The sequence below is a fragment of the Myotis daubentonii genome, chromosome 20, assembly GCF_963259705.1.
Source record: "Myotis daubentonii chromosome 20, mMyoDau2.1, whole genome shotgun sequence".
NCBI lineage: Eukaryota > Metazoa > Chordata > Mammalia > Chiroptera > Vespertilionidae > Myotis > Myotis daubentonii.
The window spans coordinates 17,265,524-17,290,335 of record NC_081859.1 but is presented as its reverse complement, the minus strand read 5'-3'; the positions used below and the strand labels follow the sequence as shown (position 1 = coordinate 17,290,335).

Sequence of the window (24,812 nt, the reverse complement as noted above, 5' to 3'; positions counted from 1 at the left end):
CCCCCATAGCTCCCCTCCACCCGGTTCCCACCCAACCCTCTGTCCTTACCACCCACTGTCCTCATCCATAGTGTACAATTTTGTAAATATATTTTATTGATTTTTTACAGAGAGGAAAAGCGAGGGATAGAGAGTCAGAAACATCGATGAGAGAGAAACATGGATCAGCTGCCTTCTGCACTCCTCCCACTGGGGATGTACTTGCAACCGAAGTACATGCCCTTGACCAGAATCAAACCTGGGACCTTTCAGTCCACAGGCCAACGATCTATCCATTGATCCAAACCGGTCAGGGCCATAGGTGTACAATTTTTGTCCAGTCTCTTCCTGCACCCCCCCCCACCCCTTTCCTCTCAAGAATTGTCAGTCCACTCCCTTTCTATGCTCCTGGTTCTATTATATTCACCAGTTTATTCTGTTCATCAGATTTTTTATCCACTTAATTTTTAGATTCACTTGTTGATAGATATGTATTTGTTGTTCATAATTTTTATACTTACCTTTTTCTTCTTCTTCCTCTTCTTAAAGAATACCTTTAGGCATTTCATATAATACTGGTTTGGAGGTGATGGACCCCTTTAGCTTTTTCTTATCTGTGAAGCTCTTTATCTGATCTTTAATTCTGAATGAGAGCTTTGGTGGGTAAAGTAATCTTGGCTGTAGGTTCTTTCTATTAATCACTTTGAATATTTCTTGCCACTCCCTTCTGGCCTGCATAGTTTCTGTTGAGAAATCAGCTGACAATCATATGGGTACTCCCTTGTAGGTAACTGTTTTTCTTTTGCTGCTTTTAAGACTCTGTCTTTGTCTTTTGCTCTTGGCATTTTAATTATGATGTGTCTTGGTGTGGTCCTCTTTGGATTCCTTTTGTTTGGGGTTCTCTGTACTTCCTGGACTTGTAAGTCTATTTCTTTCACCAGATAGGGAAAGTTTTCTGTCATTATTTCTTCAAATAGGTTTTTAATATCTTGCTCTATCTCTTCTTCTGGCACCCCCATAATTTGGATATTGGTATGCTTGAAGTTGTCCCAGAGGCTCTTTACACTATCTTCATATTTTTGGGTTCTTTTTTCTTTTTGCTTTTCCAGTTGGGTGTTTTTTGCTTCTTCGTATTTCAAATCTTTGACTTGATTCTTGAGATCCTCTAGTCTGCTGTTGGATCTCTGTATATTATTCTTTATTTCAGTCAGTGTATGCTTAATTTCTAGTTGGTCTTTTTTCATATCCTCCAGGGTCTCACTAAATTTATCGGCGGTTTCCAGAATATTCTTGAAAAACCTTAAAACCGTGGTTTTGAACTCTATATACAGTCGTTTGCTTTCCTCCATTTCTGTCATTTGTGACCTGTTTCTTCGTCTCCGCATTTTTTATGCTTCCCTGTGTTGGTAGAGTGGCTTTGTGTGCTAGGTGTCCTATAGGGCCCAGTGGCTCAGCCTCCCCAATTAGCTGAGGTAGACATTCTTGGTGCACCCCTTTGTAGGCTTTGTGCACAGTCTTGTTGTAGTTAAGCCTTGATTGTTGTAGTTATCACTGGGAGGAATTGACCTTCAGGCCAATTGGCTATGAGAATCAGCTGTGTCTGCAGTAGGAGAACTTCTGTGCTGAAGACACCCTTCTGGGGAAAGACTTGCTTCAGTGGGGCTTTGGTGCTCACTGAGTCTGCCCCCTGAGTGTGTCCCTTATGGATCTGAGGAATTGTAACCTGGATGGTCCCAATCTGACCACTGGGTACACTGGCTCTTGGATCTAAGGAGGTGCTAATTTAGCCTCTGCCTGAGGCTACCCAGCAGGAGCTACAAAGAGATCTGCAGATTGCCCTTCCTTTTTTAGGGTTTAGAGGTGCCCAGATGAGGCCCAGCTGTGAAGCAATGCAAGCTGCTCTGGGGCCTTGGGACTGATCTTAGAAGTTCTGGGTCTGTCTGGCCCAGCTGCAATTTGTTAGGTAATTTTAGATTGCAAAGGGCCAGGGCATTCATATGCAAAAGCCTCCGCAGCAGCCTGGGTGGGGTGGGGTCTCAGGGAATCAACAGGGCAAGCAGCTATGGCTGATCCTCAGCCCTGCCCTAAGGGGCCCTGCTTCTCAGTGTCCCGGTAATTGCTGCAAGCACCTCTGAGGGAAAGCGGGCCCTCAAGTTCCAAGTTCTGCCAGTTGTCAGACAGTCCAGTTTCTCCCCGTATGAGTCCTGGGTTCCCAGAGACTTTCTAGAACTGGAGTTCAGAGAAGTCGGGAGCTTGTGACTCCCTCCAGATTAAAAAAGACAGCCGTGAAGATGGCGGCTAAATAGGAAGACGCGTCCCAGGTCTTGTCCCGAAGCAAATGGAGTGAGCAGCTGAAACTAATAACACCCACCCCGGAACTGGCGAAGTATACCCAGCCGGTGAGACAGTTTGCAGCGGGGAAGGGCAGAGTACCCCCCCGAAAGGTAAAAACCAGGGATCTGGGCAAGAAAGTTTGCCAGACCTCTGAGTTCAGAGGGTCAGAGTGAAACCACGAGCACAGCACACAGCCGCTTCTCTTGGGACAGACAAAAAGACAGCCACATCCTCAGGTACCAGCCCCTTTCCGTGCATTCTCAAGCCTCCGTACCTCTGTACTTTACTTCCGCAGCTCCTCTGAGTCTCAGTGTACTTTTCTCTTTCCTTCTAGTTGTAGCATTTCCACTCAGCCAGCCTTCCTGTAGTTCTGGATGATGTCTGTTTTGTCTTTTCGTTGTATTTTTGAAGTTGTTGTGGGAGGCAGCAGTTTCTGGTGTTTACCTATGCTGCCATCTTGGTTTTTCCTAATCTTGAGTGGTTTCAATCTCACAATTACATCTAAAGACAAAACCATGATTTCCTATCAGATTTCTTGTGTGTGGGAGATGGAGAAGAGGCAAAAATAAGCCTTCCCTTCTCAGCAGTCAAATGGAAAGTAAGAGCATGGCAACCTATTTTACTTAACACCTATGCAAAATGACCAAAAATTTAAGATAAAGTGTCCTTATGTGTATTCAAAAACTAGGCCTACAGAAAATCAGAAGAATAATTACAAGTAAGCATGTGATAATGATGATGATGGTGGTGCTGGTGATGGTGATGGAGGTGGTGATGATGTTGCTAGAATTGGACAAAGATCATGGTACAAAGTTCTGGATGGAATCTGTACTTTATCCAAGTTCATCAGTTTTTAGAAGGCCTTGTGTGAACTTAGAGTTGGGCCTTTGAGGGTTGAATTTTCCAATGGCATCTAAAGAGGAGGCACCAGTTTTCTTTTCCTATAAAAAGTCATTGTGTGTCGACAACCACCATGTCTACAGAAAATGAGAAGAGTGATTAAAAATAAGCAAATCACAAACACTAGGGCAGTGAGGGCCTGGTGCAGGGGGTGTGGTCATGCAGAAAGAAAAAGCAAATGGCAATGATTCAGATTACGACTATGATGGAATGACATGGGTCTTGGTCCAAGGAAATTATGGCACAAATGCAAACACACCTTCACCATGGCTCCTCCAGTGAGAGGTACCCACTCTTCCCTGCAACTATTGTGATATTTCATAAATGGGACCCCAATGAATTATACAGCTTGGGTGATCCAGGTGTGACCATATCAATAATGACCCTAAAAGTGCCCAAGTTCCAATCTCCTGGACCTGGGAAGGTGTTACCTTCTAGAACAGAGACACTGTGAGAATGTGCATGTAGGATACAGGGTTCCCCTTCCCACCAGTTTGAAGTGCCATGCTCCTTATCTCTCTTGATCCCTGCCTGCATGACCTTAAATGATTTTATTTCTAACAAACTCCTGCTCAAGCTGTCAGCTGCATCCAGGGAGGATTCTTGCTTTTTTGCTTTGGCTATAATTCCCTGTATTCTCACAGGGGACACCAGAGGAGGAGGTCACATTGCTGTTGGCAGATGGCATATGGGCAGTGACTGGGGACTGTCCTTCACCAACATGATACTGTACGTAGAAAACCCAAAGGACTCAACCAAAAAAACTGCTACATTTAATAAATGATTTTGGTAATGTAACAGGATACAAAATTAATACCCAGAAATCAAAGCTATTTTTATACACCAATAATGAATTCTCAGAAGGAGAAACTTAACACACAATCCTATTTACCATTGAAAAAACAACAACAACAAAACTTAAGATACTGAGAACCAAGATGGCGGCGATATAGGCAGATGTGTCCCAGGTCGTGTCCCGGAGCAAATGGAGCGAGCAGCTGAAGCTAGTAACACTCACACCGAATTGGCGAAATTGCTCAGCTGGTGAGAGGGTTTGCAGCCGGGAAGAGCAGAACTCCCCTGGAAAGATCCAAGCAACAGCAACCTCCTGAGCACCACATCCTCTGCTGAGGAACAGCAGCTGTACGTGAAACCTCGCCCCACCAGCCAGAAGAGCCACCACAGCTGTGAACAGCACCCACCAGAGGAGCTGCTGACAACTGAAGAGCAACTGCTACCGCAACCGCCCGAAGAGCAACCACAGACCAAGGAGTCACCTGCCACCAAGGGAGCAACCACTGAGCAACTCAACGTCTAGATATGTCAGTGAGATCAAACATGGGTAGACAAAGAAACCCCCAAAGGAAAGAGAAGGAGGACTCTCCAGAAAAGCAGCTAAGTAATACAGAGGCATGCAACATGACAGATAAAGAATTCAGAATAAGGATCCTAGAGTGCATAAACCGGATGGAGGAAAAAATCGACAACCTCTGCAAGAAGCAAGAAGAAACAGATGAAAAAATCGATAACATATGGAAGAAGCTAGAAGAAACAGATGAAAAAATCGATAACATATGGAAGAAGCTAGAAGAAACAGATGAAAAAATCAACAACCTAAGTAAGACCCAAGAAGAAATGAAGAGTGATATAGCTGCAATGAAAAACTCCATTGAAAGTATCAACAGTAGACTAGGAGAAGCGGAGGACCGAATTAGTGAATTAGAAGACAAGGAAGCAAAACACACCCAAAATGTACTGCAATTGGAGAAAAAAATTAAAAGACAGGAGGAGAGCCTAAGGGAGCTTTGGGACAACATAAAACGAAACAACATACGAATAATAGGAGTACCAGAACAACAGAAGGATGAACAAGGATTAGAAAACCTACTCGAAGAAATAATATCAGAAAACTTTCCTAAGGTGGGGAAGAAAAAAGTCACACAAGCCCAGAGAGTCCCAAACAAGGTGAACCCGAAAAGACCCACACCAAGACACATCATAATCACCATGGCAAATGTTCAGGACAAAGAGAGAATCTTACAGGCTGCAAGAGAGAGACGGAAAGTTACATACAAGGGATCTCCCATTAGATTGTCAAACGACTTCTCAACAGAAACACATCAGGCAAGAAAAGAATGGACTGAAATTTACAAAGTGATGCAAAGCAAAGGACTGAATCCAAGAATACTCTATCCAGCAAGGCTATCATTCAAACTTGAAGGGGAAATAAGAAGCTTCACAGACAAAAAAAGGCTAAGGGAGTTTGTCACAACCAAGCCAGCATTGCAAGGAATACTAAAGGGACTGATATAAAAATAAGAAATAAAAATCTCAGAAAGAAAACAGCCACACAAAAAAAGAAATGGCTACAAACAAGTACCTTTCAATAATAACTTTAAACGTAAACGGACTAAATGCTCCAACCAAAAGACTGAATGGCTGAATGGATAAAAAAACATGACCCATACATCTGCTGTCTACAAGAAACCCACCTCATTAGAAGGGACTCACACAGACTGAAAGTGAAAGGATGGAAAAATATCTTTCAGGCAAATGGAAAGGGAAAGAAAGCTGGGGTAGCAATACTTATATCGGACAAAATAGACCTCAAAGTGAAGGCCTTAACAAGAGATAAGGAAGGCCACTTCATAATACTAAAGGGATCAATACAACAAGAAGATATAACCCTGGTAAACATATATGCACCCAATGTAGGAGCACCCAAATTCATAAAAAAACTCCTGGAAAATATCAAAGGAGAGATCGACAACAATACAATCATAGTAGGGGACTTTAATACACCATTGACAGCACTGGATAAGTCCTATAGACAAACAACCAGCAAAGATACAGCAATCCTAAATGACTCACTAGATCAGATGGACTTAATAGACATCTTCAGAACACTTAACCCCAAAGCCAGAGAATATACGTTCTTCTCAGGTGCTCATGGGACATATTCAAAAATAGACCACATATTGGGTCACAAGCAAAGTATCCCCAAATTCAAGAAGATTGAAATCATAAAAAGCGTCTTCGCAGACCACGATGGCATAATATTAGAAATAAACTACAATAAAAACAACCCAAAATACTCAAACACCTGGAAGCTGAATAGCATGCTATTAAATATTGATTGGGTTACCAATGAGATCAAAGAAGAAATTAAAAACATCCTGCAAACTAATGACAATGAAAACACAACAATCCAAAACCTATGGGACACATTGAAAGCAGTCCTGAGAGGGAAGTTTATAGCTCTACAGGCCTATCTCAAAAAACAAGAAAAAATGGTAGTAAATCATCTAACTCTACAACTCAAAGAATTAGAAAGAGAGCAACAAGAAAACCCCAGACTGAGCAGAAGGAAGGAGATAATAAAGATTAGAGCAGAAATAAATGACATAGAGACCAAAAAAACAATACAGAAAAATCAATGAAACCAAGAGCTGGTTCTTTGAAAGGATAAACAAGATTGACAAACCTCTAGCCAGACTCACCAAGAAGCAGAGAGAGAGGACCCAAATAAATAAAATCAGAAACGATAGAGGCGAAATAACAACAGACCCCACAGAAATACAAATGATTGTTAAATAATACTATGGACAGCTTTACTCCAACAAACTAGACAACCTGGAGGAAATAGACAAATTCCTAGAAAAATACAACATTCCAAAACTCAATCAGGAAGAATCTAAAAATCTCAACAGGCCAATAACTATGGAAGAAATTGAAGCAGTCATCAAAAAGCTTCCATCAAACAAAAGCCCAGGACCAGATGGCTTCACAGGGGAGTTTTACCAAACATTCAAGGAAGAACTAAAACCTATCCTCCTCAGACTACTACAAAAAATTCAAGAGGAAGGAACACTTCCAAGCTCATTCTATGAAGCCAGCATCACCCTAATACCAAAACCAGGTAAAGACAACACAATGAAAGAGAATTACAGGCCAATATCCCTCATGAACATAGATGCCAAAATCCTCAACAAAATCTTAGCAAATCGGATCCAGCAGTACATCAGAAAGATCATACACCATGACCAAGTAGGATTTATCCCAGGGATGCAAGGATGGTACAATATCCGCAAATCAATAAACGTGATACATCACATAAACAAATTGAAAGAAAAAAACCACATGGTCATATCAATTGATGCAGAAAAAGCATTTGACAAAATTCAACACCCATTTTTGATAAAAACTCTCAGCAAGGTGGGAGTAGAAGGATCATACCTCAACATAATAAAAGCCATATATGACAGGCCCACAGCCAACATCATACTCAATGGACAAAAACTAACACCATTTCCCCTAAGAACAGGAACAAGACAGGGATGCCCCCTCTCACCACTCCTGTTCAACATAGTACTGGAAGTGTTAGCCATTGCAATTTGGCAAGAAGAAGAAATAAAAGGCATCCAAATTGGAAAAGAGGAAGTAAAACTGTCCTTATTTGCAGACGACATGATATTATACATACAAAACCCTAGAGATTCCATCAAAAAGCTACTAGACTTAATACATGAATTTGGCAATGTAGCAGGATACAAAATTAACCCCAAGAAATCTGAGGCATTTCTATACACCAATAGTGAACTTTCAGAAAGAGAGATTATAAAAACAATCCCGTTTACCATTGCACCGAAAAAATTAAGCTACCTAGGAATAAACTTAACTAAAGAGGTAAAAGACCTCTACTCAGAAAACTACAGGACGTTGAAAAAAGACATAGAGGAAGACATAAACAGATGGAAGAACATACCGTGTTCATGGATTGGTAGAATCAACATCATTAAAATGTCCATACTACCCAAAGCAATCTATAAATTCAATGCACTTCCCATTAAAATACCAACAGCATACTTCAGAGATCTAGAACGAAATTTCCAAAAATTCATCTGGAATAAAAGAAGACCCCGAATAGCTGCAGCAATCCTGAAAAAGAACAAAGTAGGTGGGATCTCAATACCAGATATCAAGTTGTATTACAAAGCCACTGTTCTCAAAACTGCCTGGTACTGGCACAAGAATAGGCATATAGATCAATGGAATAGAATAGAGAGCCCAGAAATCGGCCCGAACCAATATGCTCAATTAATATTTGACAAAGGAGGCAAGAACATACAATGGAGCCAAGATAGTCTCTTCAATAAATGGTGTTGGGAAAATTGGACAGATATATGCAAGAAAATGAAACTAGACCACCAACTTACACCATACACAAAAATAAACTCAAAATGGATAAAGGACTTAAATGTACGACAGGATACCATAAAAATTCTAGAAGAATCCAAAGGCAAGAAAATTTCAGACATATGCCCAAGCAGTTTCTTCACTGATACAGCTCCTAGGGCACTTGAAACTAAAGAAAAAATGAACAAATGGGACTACATCAAAATAAAAAGCTTCTGCACAGCAAAAGAAACCATCAAAAAAACAAGGAGAAAACCCACTGTGTGGGAAAACATATTTGCCAATGACATATCTGATAAGGGCCTAATCTCCAAAATTTATAGGGAACTCATACAACTTAACAAAAGGAAGATAAACAATCCAATCAAAAAATGGGCAAAGGACCTAAATAGACACCTTTCAAAAGAGGACATTCAGAAAGCCAAGAGACATATGAAAACATGCTCAAAGTCACTAATCATCCGAGAGATGCAAATCAAAACAGCAATGAGGTACCATCTCACACCTGTCAGACTGGCTATCATCAACAAATCAACAAACGACAAGTGCTGGAGAGGTTGTGGAGAAAAAGGAACACTTGTGCACTGCTGGTGGGAATGCAGACTGGTGCAGCCACTATGGAAGACAGTATGGAGTTTCCTTAAAAAACTGAAAATGGAACTCCCATTTGACCCTGTGATCCCACTTCTAGGAATATATCCCAAGAAAACAGAAACACCAATCAGAAAGGATATATGCACCCATATGTTCATAGCAGCACAGTTCACCATAGCTAAGATCTGGAAACAGCCTAAGTGCCCATCAGTAGATGAATGGATTAGAAAACAGTGGTACATCTACACGATGGAATACTATGCTGCTGTAAAAAGGAAGGAACTCTTACCATTTGCAACGTCATGGATGGAACTGGAGAGCATTATGCTAAGTGAAATAAGCCAGTCAATAAAGGAAAAATACCACATGATCTCACTCATTCATGGTCAATAGAGACCATTATAAACTTTTGAACAATAATAGATACAGAGGCAGAGCTGCCTCAAACAGATTGTCAAACTGCAGCGGGAAGGCCGGGGTGGGTTGGGGGGCAGGAGGTAGGGGGGTAAGAGATCAACTAAAGGACTTGTATGCATGCATATAAGCATAACCAATGGACATAAGACACTGGGTGATAGGGGAGGCTAGGGGACTGTCTAGGGCGGGGGGATAAAATGGATACATATGTAATACCCTTTGTAATACTTTAAGCAATAAAAAAAAAAAAAAGAAAAAAAAAAAAAACTTAAGATACTTAGGAATAAATTGAACCAAGGAGGCAAAAGGCCTGTACTGGGAAACCTACAAGATCTTGAAAATAGATATGGAGGAAAACATTAAAAAGTGGAAGAATATACCGTGTTCAGAAATTGGTATTATTAACATACTTAATATGCCTATACTACCCAAAGCGATCTATAGATTCAATGAAATTCTTATTAAAATACCCACTGTGGTCTTCACAGATATACAACAAATTTTCTAAAAATTTATATGGAATTAAAGAGATCCTGAAAAGCTCAGTAATCTTGAGAAACAAGAATAAAATTTGAGGGATCACAATACCAGATATAAAATTATACTACAAAACCACTGTAATCAAAACAGCCTGGTACTGGCATAAGAACAGACATATCGACCAATTAAATAGAACATAGACCCCAGAAATTGACCCAAGTCATTATGCTCAATTAATATTTGATAAAGGAGGCAAGATCATACAATGGAGTCAAGAGAGTCTCTTGAATAAATGATGTTCAGAAAATGGGACAGACACGTGCAAGCAAATTGAAACCAGACCAACTTACACCATACACAAGAAAAAGCTCAAAATGGATAAAAGTCTTAAATGTAAGTCATTAAAACATAAAAATCATACAAGAAACCATAGGCAGTATAATCTCAGACATCTCTAGTAGCAATATGTTTACAGATACATCTCCTAGGTCAAAAAAAAAATAAGGAGAAAATAAACAAATGGGACTACATAAAAATGAAAAGTTACTGGAATGTATTCATGCCTATGTTCATAGCAGCACAATTTACAATAGTTAAGATCTGGAAATAGCCCAAGTGCCCATCAGTAGACGAGTGGTTAAAAAAGCAGTGGTACATTTATGCCATGAAATACTATGCAGCAGTAACAAAGAAGAGACTCTTACCCTTTGAGACAGCATGAAGTGACCTGGAGAGTATCATGCTATGCGAAATAAATCAGTCAGAGAAAGACAAGTATCACATAATCTCACTCATATGTTCCCGTGGACCAAAATAAACTGATGAATGGAGTGGATCCAGAATCATGGAAGCATGGAACAGAGTTCCGAATCTCAGAAGGAAACCAGGGAAGGGTGGTTGGGTGGGAAGAGATCAACTAAAAACTTGAATGCATATATACATAATCCATGGACACAGACAATAGGATGGTGAAGTCTTGGGGCAGGCTAGAAGGGGTCAATGGGGAATTAAATGGGACATATGTAATAATTTCAACAATAAAGATATAATTTATAGAAAAGAAAAACAAGAATAAGGACTAGGACCCTCAGACTTCCACTGAGCCTGTCCCTATGTCATCCATCTTCTCTCAGGTGGGGCCAAGATGTCAGCTATGAAATACTCTGCCTCATGAATATGCAAAAGAGAGGGAGTAGACTAGGTTAAATATGGATAAGTCTGTGCCCTGGGGGCATCACCCACAGCCACACTTTCCCCTACAGAAGTGCTCACAGCACAGCACCTCAGCATGGACTGGAGCTGGAGAACCCTCCTCCTGGTGGCCATGGCTACTGGTAAGGGGCTCCCCAGTCCCTGGGTTAAGGAGCGGATCAGGGAGGATCAAGGGAGATTTCCACCCACTTCTGTCTCCTCTCCACAGGTGTCCACTCCCAGGTGCAGCTGGTGCAGTCTGGGGCTGAGGTGAAGAAGCCTGGGGCCTCCGTGAAGGTCTCCTGCAAGGCTTCTGGATACACCTTCACCAGCTACTACATTCACTGGGTGCGACAAGCCCCAGGACAAGGGCTTGAGTGGATGGGGTGGGTTTACCCTAACAATGGAAACACAAAATATGCACAGAAGTTCCAAGGCAGAGTCTCCATGACCAGAGATATATCAACGAGCACAGCCTACATGGAGCTAAGCAGCCTGAGAGCCGAGGACACGGCCATATATTACTGTGCAAGGGACACACAGTGAGGGGAAGTCAATGTGAGCCCAGACACAAACCTCCCTGAGGTAGAGAGCAGGGCTGGGCTTCAGGGGGCACTCAGGACACCAGGGGGTGCTCAGACCCACAGCACAGAGAGCAGCCCTAGAAGCAGGGGCAGAGGAAGGTGATGAGGGAAGGGGCTTCCTGTTGACGTCAGGGATTTCCTATCAAGCTCTCAGCTGCCTCTAGGGATGGGTCTTCCTTCTCATATTCTCACTGTAGACATTTCATTCTCAATGAAGAAGGGACATTGTCTGTTTGCAGGAGACATGTCAGCAGTGACAGGGACTATGTCACCAAGTCTGTATTTTCTATTTCTCTTCCACTGCAAGCAGACCATCTTCTGTGCTCTCCTTGTCCTCGGTTTTGGAAACCTTCCCACCAAGAGAGACCCCAGCACAGCCCAGGCCCCTGTGTGCGGAGCTCAGGCCCCCTGTCCCCACAGACCCACCTGTCCCCATGTTTCCCTCTGAAAGTCCCATCTGTTTCCCTCTGAAAGGCCCACCTGGGCCACAGCGGTGAGGATCCTCCCCTAGGACCTCCCTCCACAGCTCTCCGTCCTCCCTATCTCACGCTTCCCTCCTGGTCCTCATTCACTTGGATGGGTGAGCAAACCCACTCCAACATCTGGTTTCAATGATTTCATTTTAGTCTGATTTGTTTGTTTCTGTCTGAAGGGGACCCTTGTTACCGACATCTCCCAGCAGATGAGTCAGGATAATCCCCGTGTTGGAACACTTAGCTCCCTCGTCCCCACCTTAACCATGTCTGCAAAGTCCTGTCATATAAGCACACCCACAGGCCCCAGCGATGAGAACCCAGATATTACTGAGGTCAGGGTCCAGCCATCACAGTTCCCTGAGAGTCAGGGCCTCCACTGCCCCTCAGGAACCTGGGATGAGTTTCTTCCCTGAGAACTGGGAGTTGTGTACATGAGAGGGGAGTGAGCATATGTGTGTTCACATGTTAATTTGTCTAGAATTCAGCCATGACACCTGTCTGTCTGGGATGCATGCCACAGTAGTTTGGACCTCACCTGGAACCTGGAACTTGGGTTAAATTTTAAGTCAGTGCTTCCTTATCTGAATGACTGCAGATGTTATGTGTGGCTATTTCAGGAAAAAGAGAGACAAACTGAACTGGGTGAACAATGAGGAAATCACCACACAATGAAGGGACAATCCTGGAGCTGTGCCTGCTCAGATGGGGTGAATTCCGGTCCATGGTAATTCATCTTCCGCCTCCGGGTGGCTTTTCCCATGTTGCACATTGGTCCGTCCAGTGAATGGGCCTCAGGTCCCAGGGGACGCCCATCATGTACTGACCAGTGACAGCACTGCCAAGGGCCACATGCAGATGTGAGTAGGGACTCGAGAGGGAGGGGATTGTCCTTCTGAAATAAGCTGATGATGAAGTAGGAAATCCCAACATGCTCTCCTGCTCCTTACTTAGAACCATGTCACATGTCCTCATGGATACAGACCCTGATGGTGAATACAAGGCAGAACCGATGAGGGTGACCAGGTTTCTATCAGTGATCTGCATCAAAACCTTACATAATTAAATTCCCCAAACTTAAACTTAATTGGTTCCCAATTATAATCAGCAACTTCACCTAAACAGATCTGGTTATAATGGAGATTTTTTTATGTTCCAATATTTGAAACTGGATTGACAAAAAAGTCTAGAGAATAAATACCATAAAGGAGGCAGTGCAGCCGCTACACGTCCAGCACCAAACTCATCTGAAGGAATAGGACCCGGGAGCTCTGTCTGTGTCTCTATAGTTCATGCTTCTGTTTTCCAGGGACTCACTCAGACTCTCCACTCTCCCCCAACATTTGGTCCACTAGCTCTAGGCTCACATTCTGGTCTTAGTTTATCCTCTGATCACTTTGTAGGGGAAACAGTGTCAGATGGAATTTCCCATATCCTGAACATGAACCTCCTGCATTTTTACTTCTTTTTCTGGTTGTGAGAGTTGCTTTCTCTTGGTTGTTATTACTGGTGACTGTCCAAGGCATCTCTCATTTTAAACCTCTTCTTTTTCATTTTTGAAAATTTTTCTCCTGGGTCTTGGTACAGGTCTCCTGGAGCCTTTGGGTCCACTGGGGGAGCACAGGCCCAGATGTGTTGAGTAATTCCTCACACACAGCACCCTTGGACATGTCACACTCTGGGACTGTGTCCTTTATGTCATAATCCAACCCCAAAGCTCCCTATATAGGAGGTGGACATGCAAATACGGTCCCCTCATAAAAACAGCCCAGCCCTGACCCCACAGCTCTGAGATCTCCAAGTGTTCCCAGTCTCTGATCAAGACTGAAGACAGACCACTCACCATGGGATTTGGGCTCAGCTGGGTTTTCCTTGTTGCTATTTTAAGAGGTAATTTATGGAGAATGAGAAACACTGTGTATTGTGTGTGGATATGAGTGAGGGTAACAGTGGATGTGTGAGTTTCATGACCAGGATGTCTTTGTGTTTGCAGGTGTCCAGAGTGAAGTGCAGCTGGTGGAGTCTGGGGGAGGCTTGGTGCAGCCTGGAGGGTCTCTGAGACTCTCCTGTGCAGCCTCTGGATTCAACTTCAGTAGCTATGGCATGCACTGGATCCGCCAGGCTCCAGGGAAAGGACTAGAGTGGGTGGCAGTTATATGGTATGATGGAAGTCAGAAATACTATGCAGACTCGGTGAAGGACTGCTTCACCATCTCCAGAGACAATGCCAAGAACATGGGGTATCTGCAAATGAACAGCCTGAGAGTCGAGGACACCGCAGTGTATTACTGTGAAGCATACACAGTGAGGGAAAGTCAGTGTGAGCCCAGACACAAACCTCCCTGCAGCAGAGGCTGTGACCAGCAGGGGGCAAACAGGACACACAGACTTTGTGTTGTAGCCCCAGGAGTGGTTGCAGGTGGTGTTTATGGCAGTTTCCTCTGAGGGTTTTGGGTTTCCTCTCCATATAACAGTTTATCCAAGAGTCTCTCTAGATATATGCCTCTGTGACTACCACTGATGGCTCTGTGTTTCAACAGTTATACTATATTAGTAGAAACACTCTCACACGCAGCACAGTTGAAGTTTCATGTTTGCAGGAAGAGAAACACAGAGGGTGAGGGAACAACGTGGTTTTGATGTAGGTGGATTTTACTCTCACCTCCTCCCAGAACCAACTGGAAATTACAACTAAATTGGGACTCAATCACCTTGAATGACCAATTAAAGGCTATCTGAAGAGGAGACATTTAACCAAGGAGCCAGGAGAAACCACCTGGAGACTGGAAGGAAGCAGGGGGGCACTCAAAAGAGGCTGGCCCCTCTCCCCTGGTTGTCAGGCCAAGGTGATAGAGGGATAGTTCAGCTACAGAGGTTCACCCTGAGAGGTGTGAAGCCCAGACCAAGAACAGGCCCCTGCCTGAAGTTCCAGAGACTTGAATAGGCAACAACATAGCACCCAGCTGTGAAACGCAGGTAGGTTTCTGTCTGCCAAGAAGTAGCAGAGCCTGCTGGAGACAAAGCCACCACTTTAAAGGCCAAGGAGCAAAATGTGTGTTAGCAACCAGTCCTGCTGTGCTCCAAGGGAAGGAGGGCAGTCAGAAGGCACCTGCCTGAGGAGAGTCAGGATGGGTGGCTTTGGGGAGGGACATGGGCAAGAGCCTCCAGGACACTGTACTGGGCCCTCCTCCATTCCTCAGCAGCCATATTTCTTGGGAGGAGCTATCCCCACCCAATGGCATCAGCTTGGGTAAAGCAATCCCCCACCTCTGGAACCCAGTCACCCCACCCTGCATCCTAGGCCCTGCTGAGGAGTCAGGGGCATAGGCCTGGTGTAGATGTCTGGGAAGTATCGGGAGGTGTCAGAGACTGGCTTTGGTGAGGCCATTGACCCACTTCTCTTGAACCTCACTGGTGCCTGCTCCTCACAGGAGATTTGAGAAAAATTCTCTTTGGGAGACCCAATCTCTGGTCTGCAAAGTCCCCACCCACCTGACCACCAGGGGTTCCAAGGTACCAAGTTCAGGAAAAAATCAGGGACAGACTCAGACAAGTGGCTCTGGCGTAGGGGAACACACCCACCATCTTCCCTGAAGTCTGATCAGTAATTCCTAGAGCCCCATCCTCCTGATTCCACCAGAGGCTCTTTAAGAGACTGAGCCTTTCCAGGTACCGAGGTTAACAGCCAGTCAGCAGGTGGAGGCAGGAACAGGAGGATCCAGGGGTGCCTTGGGACATTTGCTGACCCTCACCCTGGGCTCTGTGGTGGTAAACACCAGGCTTGGCGCTCAGCTTGTTTCTTCCTATGCACATCCAAGCCCAGCAGACACACCACAAACTGTGAGTCACTTATATCTTCAAACTGGTGGCCAAGGGCGAGGCATAGATAACTCTTAAGGTTGGGCTTCACCAGAGAACCTCCCAGGAGGCCCTAAGCCAGCACACCCACTAGTCCTCTTCAGACAACATTGGAGCAGCACCCAACAAGCCTCACACTTAGCATATCCAAAGGGAGATCACAGCAGGTAAAACATACTCTATTGAGGTGAACCCCAATTTTTCCTTTTTATTCTTTTCATTATATTTTAAATTTCTTTTTTTTCCTATTGTCTTTTATATTTCTTACTAGAGGTACAGTGCATGAAAACTCATGCACTGGAGTGGGGGTCCCTCAGCCCAGCCTGTCCCCTCTCATAGTCCAGGAGCACTCAGGGGCGGGAGGTGACTGGGCGATCAGGGAAAGGCGATGCCCCCATCACATCTCTGCTGCTGCCACTGTCAGCAGCCCAAGCCTTGGCCGGCCCTGGTTACCTGAGCCTCAACGGCTCTGGGCAGCTGGGCAGCTGCTTTCTGAAGCTTTCCTGTGACCCAGGCTGGGAGTGGGCTTGGCCTTGCCACATGCCTGCCACCTCGGCGGGGCTAAGAAGACTGGGTGCCGCCATCTTGTGACTGTGGGTGCCACCATCTTTGAGGGTGGGGCAGGTAATTGGCATATTCTCTCCTTATTCGCCGTGGGCACCACCATATTTTGTGATGGTGTGAGGGTCAATAAACATATTTCTTTATTAGGCAGGATTTTTCTCTTTTCTTATTCTATTATTTCCTATTTACATTCCTTATTCCTTATTTTTCCATCTTTCCTTTCAAATTTTTTGCTATTCTTTTTCTTCTTTCTTTATTCTATTTTTAATTTTTCATTCATGTTTATTTGTTTTTTTTTAAGTTTTTATTCATGGTGTTTATGGTGTTTTGTTCTTATCATTGTACTGTATTGTATTATTTGAAGACATCTGTATAACAATTCCATGATGTGGTCTGGTTTGAGTCTCACAGTCAGCCAGTCTGAAGGTCAATGCCAGCCATGAATGGGACAAGAGAAATCAAGACCCAATTACAAAAAGAGGGCCCACATAATTCACAACAGGGACATTCCAGAGCATCCAGTTCAGGACATCAAGGAGACTGCACCAATGGGGCTCACAGGACACCTACTTCCTAAAACATCCCCCAAAAGACTGGGAGTCATATCAGTTCTATCTGATACATAGAAAGCAACTCAAAGAGACAGCCATATTGGGGGACAAGGAAACAGGCCCCAGAACAAACAAGAGGAATCTCCAAAAAATGAGCTAAATCAAATGGAGGCAAGCAATTTATCAGATATAGAGTTTTAAGTAGTGGTTATAAGGATGCTTAATGAACGTATTGGGAACTACAATGGCATGACAAATTGCATAGAGACTCTGAATAAGAACGAGTTTGAAATGAAGAACACCATATCTGCCATCAAGAATACACTGGAAGGAATTAAAAGTAGGTTGGATGAAGCAGAGGATCAAAACAGTGATTTGGGAGAAAAAGTAGTGGGAGAGAACATTTGGAGAAGAAAAACATAATAAAAAAGAATGAGGATAATTTTAAGAAAATTTGGAACAACATGGAATGAAACAACTTCTTCATCATAATGATATCAGAAGGAGGAGACACTGAGCAAGTGGTCAAGAACCTATTTCATGAAATAACAACTGAAACTTTCCCTAAACTGGTGAAGGAAAAAGACGCACAAGTACAGGAATCACAGAGAGTCCCAAATAAGATGAACCCAAAGAGGCCCACAAAAAGACACAGGATCATTTAAATGACAAATATTAAATACAAAGAGAGAATCTTAACAGCAGTAAGAGAAAGGTAGGTAATTAACCACAGGGCAGCTCCCATAAGAATGTCAGCTGATTTATCAACAGAAATATTTCATTCCAGAAGAGATTGGCAAGAAATATTCAAAGTGTTGAAAAGCAAGAACTACAACCAAGACTACTTTACTCAGCAAGGTTTTTATAATTGAAGGCAAAACAAAGAGTTTACCAGACAAGAAAAGCTAAAGGAGCTTGTTAACATCAAACCAGTATTACAAGAAATGTTAAAGGTCTGCTAGAAAAAAAAAAGGAGGAGGAGGACAATGAAAAGAAAAAGAAGAAAAAATACAGAGGTGAAAACATAAAATGGCAATAAATATGTACCAATAAATCATCACTTTAAATGTAAATTGATTAAATGCTGCAATGAAAAGACATAGGGTAGCTGATTGGATAAGAAAGCAAGAATCACATATATGGTGTCCACAACTGACATACTCCAGGATGAAAGATACACACAGAGAAAAGTAAAGGGATGAAAAAAGAAATTTCATACAAATGGATATGAAAAAAAACACCTGGAATATCAATACTTACATCTGACAAAAATAGACTATGAAACAAAGACTAAAGTAAGAGACAAAGAAAGAGACTACAGAATAATAAAAGGAGCAATCCAACAAGAGGATATTACTCTGGTAAACATTTATAAACATAACAATGTAGGACTTAAATATATAAAGAAAATCTTGAGCCCAGCCAGTGTGGCTCAGTGGTTGAGCACTGACCTATGAACCAGTGGTCAGAGCTGCATTGGCACTCAGGGCACAAGCCCAGGTTTCAGGCTTTATCCCCATTAGGGGGTATGTAGTAGGCAGCAAATCAATGATTCTCTCACATGATTGAAATTTTACCTCTCTCTCCCTATCCCTTCCTCTCTGAAATCAATAAAAATTCATTTTAAAAAAGCAAATCTTGAAGGATATATAGGGAGAGATTGACAGTACTATGTTCATAGTAGGGGATTTAAACTCTCCATTGACATCAATGGATAGATTTTTCCAGACAGAAAATCAACAAGAAAACACAGATCTTCAATTACATAATAGAAATCTTCAGAGCATTCCACCCCAAAGCAGCAGGATATACATTCTTTCCATGCACACATGAAACATTTTCTAGGATAGACCACATGTTAGTATACAAAACAAGTCTCAATAAGTTTAAGAAGACTGAAACCATATCAAGCATCTTCTCTGATTATACTGGTATGACATTAGAAATCACCACAAGGAAAATAAAAACAGAGAAACACATAACATCATTGATGCTAAGGAATATGTTACTGAACAATGAGATAAAGGAAAAATCAAAGTTAATTTAAAACAAATGAAAAAGAAAGCACAACAACCCAAAATCTATGGGACAAAGCAGTTATATGAGGAAAATCTACACCATCACAAGCCCACCTCAGGAAATAGGAACAAAAATAACAATCTAAAGAACTGCGATAAAAAGCCTGGAGTGAGTAGAAGGAAGGAAAGAATAAAGACTTTAGCATAAATAAACAAAACACAACTTGAAGAAATTAATTAAACCAAGAGTTGGATGTTTGAAAGGATAGACTAAATTGACAAACTTTTAAACAGACCTATCAAGAAATAAAGACAGTGCACACAAATAAAATAAAAATGAAAGAGAAGTAACAACTAAAACTATTGAAATACAAAGGATTGTAATAAACTACTATGAACAACCATATAACAATATATCGGACCAAATGGCAAACATGCTTAATTCCTAGAAACATATATCCTGAATCAGAACAATCAGAACATGTAAATAGACCAAAATAACCTAATGAAATGGAAGCAGGAGCCCCAAAACTCCAAGCAAACAAAAGTCCTGAACCAGATAACTTCACAAGTGAATTTCACCAGACATTCAAAGGAGAACTAACCCTTATCCCTCTCAAAATATTCTCAAAATTCAAGAGGAGGGAAAACTCCCAAGCTGCCTTCCACTGTCTACATTCTCCTAGATCTCTCAGAGACCCTGAGCTCCATGGCCAGAGCCCTTCTGACTCTTTCCAACTCCTCCCACAGCCTCATACGCTGAGAACCCCATAAAATCCCATCTGCCACTCTATATCCACCAACACCCCACTCACAGGCCAATCCACCTGCAGACACCCAAGGACAGGTCACAGAAAAGAGACCTAAAGCTGAGCCAGGACATGGAGACAGCAGTCCCAAGGGTCACATGCTAACATCAAAGTTTCCAATAACAACATTTTCCTGACCTAAACTTAGTTATTCCTAAATCATTACCCACATCTTCCCCTAAACACACCTGTGCATGACAGAGATTCTTCTATATTCCAATGTATGAAACTGTGTCTACAAGAGTCTGGAGAAGAAACACCACAAAGGAGGCCGTGCAGCTGTTATACTTTCAGCACCAAATCCCCTGAAGGAATAGGTCTTGGGTGCTCTGTCTGTGTCTCTATAGTTCCCAGGGGCCCACACAGACATGACACTCTCCCTCAACACTTGCTCCACTGGTTCCAGGTTCACACTCGGGTCTTAGTTTATCCTCTGATCACTTTGTAGGGGAAATGGTGTCAGATGAAACCTCCCATCTCCTGCAGATGAACTTCCTGCACTTTTACTTCTTTCTCAGGTTGTGAGGGTTGATTTCTGGATACTGTCAAAGGCATATTCTCATGTTAAACCTTATATTTATGAAAATTTCTCTCCTGGGTCTATGTACAGGTCTCATATAGCAGGTGAGTCTAGTGGGGAGGGCACCAACCTGGGTGTGAGGAGTAATTCCTAACAAAGAGCATGCTTGAACATGTCACACTCTGGGACCTTGTCCTTTATGTCAGAGTCCAATATGAGAGCTCCATATAGTAGGAGGACATGCAAATAGGGCTCCCTCTGCTCATAAAAAACAGCCCATCTTAACCCTGCAGCTCTGGGACAGTAGTCCAGCCCTGGGATCCCCAGGTGTTCTCATTCCCTGTTCAGGACTGAACATAGAGGACTCACCATGGGGTTGGGGCTCACCTGGGTTTTCCCTGTGGCTCTTTTAAGAGGTAATTCATGGAGAACAAGAAGCACTGAGTATGTGACTGGTCATGAGTGAGAGAAACAGTGGACATGTGAGAGTTTCCTGACCAGGACGTCTTTGTGTTTGCTGGTGACCAGTGTGAGGTGCATCTGGTGGAGTCTGGGGAAGGCTTGGAGCAGCCTGGCGGGGGGGTGTGTGTCTCTGAGACTCTCCTGTGCAGACTCTTGATTTAACTTCAATAGCTACTGGATGAACTGGGTCCGCCAGGCTCCAGGGAAAGGGTGGAGTGGGTGGCGGTTATATGGAATGATGGAAGACAGAAATACTACGCAGACTCTGTGAAGCGCCTATTCACCATCTCCAGGACAATGCAGAGAACACGGTATATCTGCGAATGAACAGCGTGAAAGCTGAGGACACGGCCACAGCCATGTATTACTGTGTGAGACACAGAGAGGGGAAGTCAGTGTGAGCCCAGACACAAACCTCCCTGAGGGAAACTTCAAAGATGGGCTGCAGGGGGCACTCAGGACACCAGGGGGCTCTCAGGACCCACAGTGGAGAGAGCAGCCCCAGTAGCAGAGGCAGAGGGGGAGAGTATGTGTGTGGGGGGGGGGGGGCGGGGGGGGGGAGAATGGCCTTCCTATTGGGCTCAGGGATTTCCCCTCCAGCTCTCACCTGCCTCCAAGCAGAATTCTTCCTTCTCATATTCTCACTGCAGACAACAATGAGGAAGGGTCATTGTCTGTTTGCAGGAGACATGTTGGCACTGATGGGGACTCTCCTTCACCAAGTCTCCTTCACACATTCTAAAAGTGTCTTTTTTCACTGTCTTTTGAACTTTTCACTTAGGAATCTGAACTTGCAGGTGGGTTGCTGGGACTGGGGTATGTGTACAGCTCCTCCTCCATCCCTCAGAGGTCACAGCTACCCTTACTTTCTGACTCTCCGTTTGCCCTCCCCCTCCTGGTTCTAAGGAGATCACAGGGCCCTCCCTCCGCTGAAAGGCCTGAGCACACTCAAGGCTCAGGGACCTCACCCATCCTCTCTGGGTCCACATTGACCCCCAAAAGAGCTGTCAGCTCAGTGCACCAAACACAGCGAGCCCCACATCCATCCACAGAAGGGTTCCCTGCTGTCCTAGGAAGCAGTGCTAACCCCACACTGTATCTGCAAATGAACAGCATGAGAGCTGAGTGGGGACAGGTGACTCTGCGGCTGGGATGTGCCTCAGAGTCAACAAACTCCTCCCTCCAGCTTTCTTCCTGGATCCAAGGTTTTCTAGCTTCACTGTGGTGAGATGTGCATCCGGAGCATGCAGGAAGCCCAGGGGCTGTCCATGGGACACCCTGCATCCATATCATTCTCTTGCTACTTTCCCAGGAAGCACAGAGTCACATAGATATTTTGTCATACACACAGTCACACACACAGCATCATACACACAGTCACACACTTGTTTTTGGAAAAGACATTTGTTCACCCATGAACAGTGATATAAAACTGTTCATGTATCTACACACTGTACTTTATGAATCCGATATAAAAATTTGGTTATATTTCATCCTCTGGATGCCAGATGAAATAAATATGTAGTCTGCAAACAACTATTATTTCAAAATTGATCACACCCTGTGAAGATCAACAGTTGTATTTCTGAGTCCACCTAGTAGGTGCTGAAATTAGGAACTGAAACCCAAATTGGCTAGATTGCCACAAATTTTAAAAAATAATTGAAGTGGTAGTGAAAACATACCAGCAAATTAGATCTAATGAACAAATGGACTCAAGAGTGAATTCTACCAGAATGTCAAATAAGAATTGATAACTTTTTAATCAACTCTTCTTGAGCTATTCCAAGAATTAAAAAAAGAGGCAGGACTTCCAAACAAATTTATTGAGGTGACCATTACACTCATGTAAAAGCCAAATAAAAGCATACAAAATGGCAGGTCAATATCTCTGATGGATATACATGAAATATCCTCAACAATATACTAGGAAATTTAACAGCACACTGAAAGGATCATTTACCACGATCAAGTGGAATACCGGCCTAGCATGCATGGATGGTTCAAGGTATGTAAGTCAGAAAATGTGATACATCTTGTCCACATAATTAAGGATAAAGTATGCCATCATATAAGTAGATATAAAATGAAGCCTTTAAAATTGAAAATCGCTTTAGAATTAAATGCTGTTGCTGATTGGGTGTAGAAGTGATGAATCTCAATATACTAAAGATCACATTGGAGAAGCCAACAAGTGACATCATGCTACACAGAGAAAATATCAAAGCTTTTCTTCTTACATCACAACACAGAACAATTAGGCAAGAAAAGGATATTTAAAATGTCTAAATCAGAAAGAAGCAAGTTAAAATGTTTCTCCTTATCTGTATGCAGAGGACATGATCTTGTAAATACAAAACCCTAAAAACTGTATGAGAAGCTAATAGAACTAGAATTCAGGAAAAATGTAAGATACAAAACCAACACAACACACAAATGACTTGTGTACCTGCACACTCTCAGCTAAGTGTCTTCATGAGGAAATATATGGGGCTGTTTCAGAGGGAAGTGAGGGAAGAAAACGTGAACTTGCTAAACAACAAGGAGATGACAACCTAATGAAACAATGATCCTGGATGTGTGTGTCCTCGGTCTTGGTTAATCCCCCATCATGTTCCCATGTAGCTTCCTCTCCAAAGTAGCACTGAGTCAGGTGCAAGTTCCAGTTGACCCCTATCATATGGGGATATAGTGACAGCAGTCCCAAGGGTCACATGCAAACATCAGTTTCCAATAATAATATCTTTAGAACGTAACTTAATTATTCCTAAATCATTACCCACATCTTCCTCTAAACACACCGGGTCATGACTGAGATGCTTCTACATCCCAATGTATGAAACTGGATCTACAAGGGAGTCTAGAGAATAAATATCACAAAGGAGGCAGTGCAGCCACTACACATCCAGCACCAAACTCTCCTGAAGGAATAGGACCTGGGAGATCTGTCTGTGTCTCTAAAGTTCATGCTTTTGGTTCCCAGGGACACACACAGATGCTCCTCTCCCCCCAACGTTTGGCCCACTGGCTCGAGGCTCACACTCTGGTCTTAGTTTATCCTCTGACCACTTCGTAGGGTAAACAGTGTCAGATGGACCTACCTGCCTCCTGAATATGAAACTCCCACACTTTTACTTCTTTCTCGGGTTGTGAGGATTGATTTCCCTTGTTTGTCATTACTGGTGACTGTCAAAGGCATCTCTCATTTTAAAGCTCTACTGTTTTGTTTCTTTTTATGACAATTTTCTCTCCTGGGTCTTTGTACAGATCTCCTGGAGCTTTTTGGTCCACTGGGGAGAGCACAGGCCCAGATGTGGGGAGTAATTCTTCACACACAGCACCCTTGGACATGTCATATTCTGTGACTATGTCCTTTATGTAATCATCCAACCCCAAAGCTCTCTATATAGCAGGAGGACATGCAAATAGGGCCCCCTATGCTAATATATACCAGCCCAGCTCTGACTCTGCAGCTCTGGGACAGGAGTCCAGCCCCAGGATCCCCAGGTGTTCCCATTCCCTGATCAGGACTGAATACAGACCACTCACCATGGGGTTTGGGCTTAACTGGGTTTTCCTTGTGGCTATTTTAAGAGGTAATTTATGGAGAACAAGAGACACTAAGCATGTGAGTGGACATGAGTGAAAGAAAGAGTGGACATGTGACAGTTTCCTGACCAAGATGCCTGTGTTTGCAGGTGTCCAATGTGATGTACATCTGATGGAGTCTGGGGAAGGCTTGGTGCCGCCTGGGGCGTCTCTGAGACTCTCCTGTGCAGCCTCTGGATTCACCTTCAGTAGCTACTGGATGAGCTGTGTCCACCAGGCTCCAGGGAAGGGGCTAGAGTGGGTTTCATACATTAATGGTGATGGAAGTACCAC

At 43.2% G+C, this 24,812-nt stretch overlaps 2 gene segments (V, D, J or C); both read left to right on the top strand.

Annotated features, from left to right (window-relative positions):
- LOC132222663 (Ig heavy chain V region 1B43-like) overlaps positions 1-24,812 on the top strand; it is a 150,306-nt gene that overhangs the window by 97,749 nt on the left and 27,745 nt on the right.
- Positions 11,143-11,637, top strand: LOC132222425 (immunoglobulin heavy variable 1-3-like). The segment is given in 2 exon segments: positions 11,143-11,234; positions 11,321-11,637. Coding segments are annotated over 2 exon segments (363 nt in total).